General features: G+C 45.5%; 1 protein-coding gene across 1 annotated transcript in view; it reads right to left on the bottom strand.

Annotated features, from left to right (window-relative positions):
• Nucleotides 1-2,385: 2,385 nt before the first annotated feature.
• Nucleotides 2,386-4,669, bottom strand: part of LOC105363010 (homeotic protein proboscipedia) — a 43,558-nt gene continuing 41,274 nt past the window's right edge. Inside the window, exons 5-6 of the mRNA XM_011500580.1 lie at nucleotides 3,482-3,745; nucleotides 2,386-3,289 (exon numbers count right to left, since the gene is read on the bottom strand). Coding sequence (XP_011498882.1) covers nucleotides 2,839-3,289; nucleotides 3,482-3,745 — 715 coding nt within the window. The 3' untranslated portion in view covers nucleotides 2,386-2,838. The remainder of the gene's footprint in view (nucleotides 3,290-3,481; nucleotides 3,746-4,669) is intronic.

The raw sequence follows: 4,669 nt of genomic DNA, 5'->3' as shown, positions 1-4,669 counted from the left end.
CCACGGCTGCACAGATGCGCCCCGGAGACGGGGGCAAATCTACGGGCCCGAAGGCGCGCACACGCACGCACACGCACGTGGTACGCACCATCATCCATCATTGTCACCGAGCTCTTCAGCGGCCCGGCCGTAGCTATATAGGTGCGACGCCCTGACTTTCCGTCTCTCCTCCCGCCTACCCATTGCGAACCTGCGAACGCTTCTCTTGGCCGGCTACTTTGTCTCTCGTCGTACCTCGTCGAGACAACCGAGACGTTTGCTCGATTTCGTCGGAGTACGAGGATCTCCCCGTCCCTGGTCGTTCGTTGCTCGGATACATTTAGGGCCTGCATTAACGAGTCCGACTCACAAGCTTGCGACGCGGGTATTTGGCTTGTCTCGGGGCCACTTACCGCTGACCCGCTAAATCAATGGGAGCTGAATATGATTAAACGCTCCCATGGCTTTTCGTTTTCAGTCCAAGTCCAGTACTATTTATAAATTTGCGCTTTGTCATCATAGCCGTGGCGATGGCATTTATCCGGCTATTCGGTTCGAATTATGAGTTTTGGCGTTGATTCGAGCCTTGTAATTTGTGCCTTACGAATGAACGTTGTGATAAGCGAGTGATATGCTCGTGCAAAGACGTTTAAAATGACTCGAGGCTGTTGCCATATGATTCTACGACACAATAAAAAAGAGAAATAAACTTTAAGGTATTTGTTCTTGCTGCATTTAATTGTTCCATTAATTATTGTAGGGGTGAATTTAAACAGAGTAGTAGTTGTTCCAAATGATGCTTGAAGGAGGGCAGCTGGTGCAAAATTTGTGACCATCGATTTTCTACGTTTTCCAACGGACAAGGTACTAATGTAAAATACAATTTTATTTGATGTCCTTTTATTTATATGCTTCGCTATGATCTGTATAATTAATAAGTGTAGCAATGAGTGAACGTATACGCACATGATAACCTTGTACACGCCATCTGTAGCAGATTCGCCAAACAACGCTTACGTATTATCCATAATAAACGGTATTTCACTTAATTCGTGTATACATGTATATGTATATATATATATATATATATATATATTCATACGTCCTATTTATCAATTATTTACAAAAGTTTTTCAAACGCTCCCTCGAAAAAGAAACATACGCCTGCTTATGTGCGTACGATTATGGTTGTTTATTTATACGTGGGAAGATGTCTGTGGCTGCATTTGCAAGTGTAATTATATAAACAACAACAGCTAGGCGACATTGATAATATACAAAAGAGACGGTTCGCGATGGGCTTTTAAAACTACGTTTTTTCCCTTTTATTTCCGTACGAGACTTACAACGCCTTTAACGATCGTATTTGACTGATATCTAACGCATTAACGAGTTTCTTAAAACCGATAAGCATAGCAAATTAAGTAGAATTATTTACCTACGATAATAAAGTCGTGGGGATAGCGAATACAATATTTCCATACATTTTTGCAAATGGGCGCTGGCGAATTTAACGAATGCTAAACTGCAATGAAATTATTCAAGCGTTGAAAAATAAATTTAATAAACATGTACAAATGCAGTTAACCGTTAATGTCTATTGCAACAACTATACAATTTTTTTTCTTTTTTTCTTTTATACATCAGGCACTAGAATTACAATATTGCCATAATCATCCCGTTAAGTAATAATTTTTGTAATTGGGACTTGCATTTCCAAGCATGAAATATCTACATTTACGATCGTCTCGCTCGAAATTATATAATCTTCTTCGATTGAGCTATATATGCACACATACATGCGTACGCGCGCACTCACATATACGCTCGTACGTATTTACGTATTTACGCGCATGTATATAAATCATTCTTTTCCTATAATACATATGAATTTTAATGTTCTATTTGAAGTTATAAAGATCGCATGGAGCGAGTGTTTGCTTTCGTGTTTGTCGCAAAAATTCACTAAAGTTAATGCGGAATGCGTACGTAGGTTTATCTCGCTTCCTTACCGTAAGCATTGAAAATTTAATATCTCTTACACGGGGAGTGTACGACATTGTCCTTAATTATCAACAATTCGTATACTCATTTCCGCATTATCCCGTCGACGCTTACAAAGTTTTTCGCTCGAGGGATTCGTGCGTTGGGGAATGGGCTGTAGGTGCCGTGGGTTGTTGGGCAGGGATCGGTAGGCGGGCGGCAGCGAGGTCGGGTAGGTCAGAGAGCGTAATTTCACTTTTTGGAGCGTGGACTCGGGATCTTCGCATCTCGACAAACATCGAGGCGCTCGGCTCGTTTCAGTTCGCGCGAGTTTGCGATTATCACACTTGGGTCGATGCTTGCCGATATGCTTCAAGTGTCACATGAACTTCAGAGACAGAGAGAGAGAGAGAGAGAGAGAGAGAGAGCTGCGCCTGCAAAAGGAAAAGGCCCACGTTCGGCTTCTCGTTGTTTGGCTCTTCATAAAGAAAAGCATAATCGTTTTGTACGCTGCTTCAAAACGCTAGTCTGTAGTGTCGCGTGACCTGGAGAAAAGGAGGAGCGTCACGGCGACTCGTCGGGTTAAAAGGAAAGTAAGTTGGGATGGCAGCGGCAGTCGTTCGTGATTCTCTTTTGTTATGTTTGGCCATGGGCCAGAGCCGCGCGCGAACACGTCGACTGATCCGGTCGGGGTTCCTTAGGCATCCCGAACCCTCGGCGCTCCTCTGCCGCCGATCAGTAGAGCTCGTTCAGAAGATACTGCTCGTCGCTCCAGTCGAGCTGCTGCTGCTGTTGCTGTTGTTGCTGTTGTTGCTGTGGCTGATGCTGTTGACAGCCGGCGGACGCCGCCGTGACGACGACATCGTGCTCGTGTGCTCAGCTGAGCTGATAGTATTCGGGGGCAAAGTCGTTGGCGAGATTGCTCAAAAAGTTGAAATCCGAGGAACTGTTGCTGTTATCGGCCTGGGGTTGGGCCTGGGCTGTTCCATCGGTCCCGTAGTAACCGGCAAAGGCGCTGTAGGCGTCGTGCTGCCCGGACTCGGAGTGTCCGGGCGCTGGGCCAGTGGGAGGCGTGATTACCGCGGACGTGGCTGCGGCTATCGCGGTTGCGGTCGTAGCGATACCCGGGGCCGCGGGGAAAGGATCTGGCGAGGAGACGTAACTGGCTGGGATGCTCGAAGCCTCGCCGCCCTGGTGTACGTGCACTTGGCCGCTCGGCTGGGGCTGGGGCTGTTGCTCGTAGTATACGTTTCCTGGATGGCACTTGGTGCCACCACCCGTGTTCCCGCCACCTCCGCCGCCGCCGCTGCCAGTGCCATTGCCACCACTGCTGCCGCCGCCGCCGCCGCCACCGCCGCCACCACCACCACCACCACTGACGTTGCTCGGACGATGATAGTCGAGGCTAGAGACAGGGTGGATTTGATGGGTTGCGTAGGTCTCTGTCGTATGATGGTGGTGGTGATGGTGCTGTTGCTGTTGCTGTTGTTGATGTTGATGTTGATGTTGCTGATGCTGTTGCTGTTGCTGTTGCTGCTGATGGCTGTGGTGATGGACATCGGCATAGTAGTGCTGATTGGATTGGGATGGCACTGACGCGTGAGACTGATGTCCAGGAATTGACGTAACGTCGGCACCGCTAGTCGACGTATGATAGGAGGCGACCGGGGCATAGCCGTAATTGTTGCTGGGCATGTAGTTTTCGGAGCCGTTGTGCTCGGGAGCCGGTGGATAGGCTTGCGAGCCTGGGCCGTATGTCGCACTGTTTGCGCTTGGCATACTCCTGTGTAAAGAAAGTGATTTCTTCGTTGTTATTTGACGAAAAGAATCGTTTCAAATGGCTTCATGATAGTCTATGATTTCCTTATAGCATCTTGTAATTGAGAAGGGATATAGTATTATGGATTTTAGGCTAGAGCCACTCTATTCGTAATAAAAAAATATAGAGAATGTTGACTTTGGCATTATAACGAGGAGGTATAAATTAAAATTTATGTATTATCTAATCGCGGAGTACAGCGATGAATCGATTACATTTCGATTGCACGAGGTTGCGTACTCGCGCGAAACGTTATTTTAGAGAACAGAAAGGGCCCGGAGTAAGGTTTGTTTTTTGTACATTATGACCTATTTGAAAAAAAAAAACCTATTCACGAGCATTTCTTTGCATTAACTCTTACGAATAGACAATCGTAACATTTGTTCGAGAAGGCAATTTGACGAGGCTCGATAAATTAATAAATTAATGTTACTTAATAGGCGACTGTAACTAAATTTTTAACAAAATGGAGGAATTAAATGTTACCACAGTGAACGATTAGAGGCGTTGATTCGAACACAATCCCATAACAGAAATGACGTATAACCGAATAGTAGGACCAATTTAAAGATTTATTTAACCAGGTTGCGATAAAAGACGAAATCTCAAAATATTGATTACATTCATTTTAAGAACAATTTTTCAAACTGGATGTATAATGGCATTCATTTCAGAATTTAAAATACACGATAATGAAATATGATTAATGCGCGTGCCAGGCCTTATTCGGCAATGAAAATCGTGAGGCGAAGGATGCCGAGATTGAAAAAGCGACGTTAGGTCAATTGGAATTGTTTCGGGAGTCGCTGTTGAGCTAGAGAGAGAGAGAGAGAGAGAGAGAGAGAGAGAGAGAGAGAGAGAGAGAGTGAGAGAGTGAGTGAGAGGGAG

This window comes from Ceratosolen solmsi, unplaced genomic scaffold (assembly GCF_000503995.2).
Source record: "Ceratosolen solmsi marchali unplaced genomic scaffold, CerSol_1.0 scaffold56, whole genome shotgun sequence".
NCBI lineage: Eukaryota > Metazoa > Arthropoda > Insecta > Hymenoptera > Agaonidae > Ceratosolen > Ceratosolen solmsi.
The sequence above is the reverse complement of the archived record's forward strand: the minus strand, read 5'-3'. Positions and strand labels throughout refer to the sequence as shown.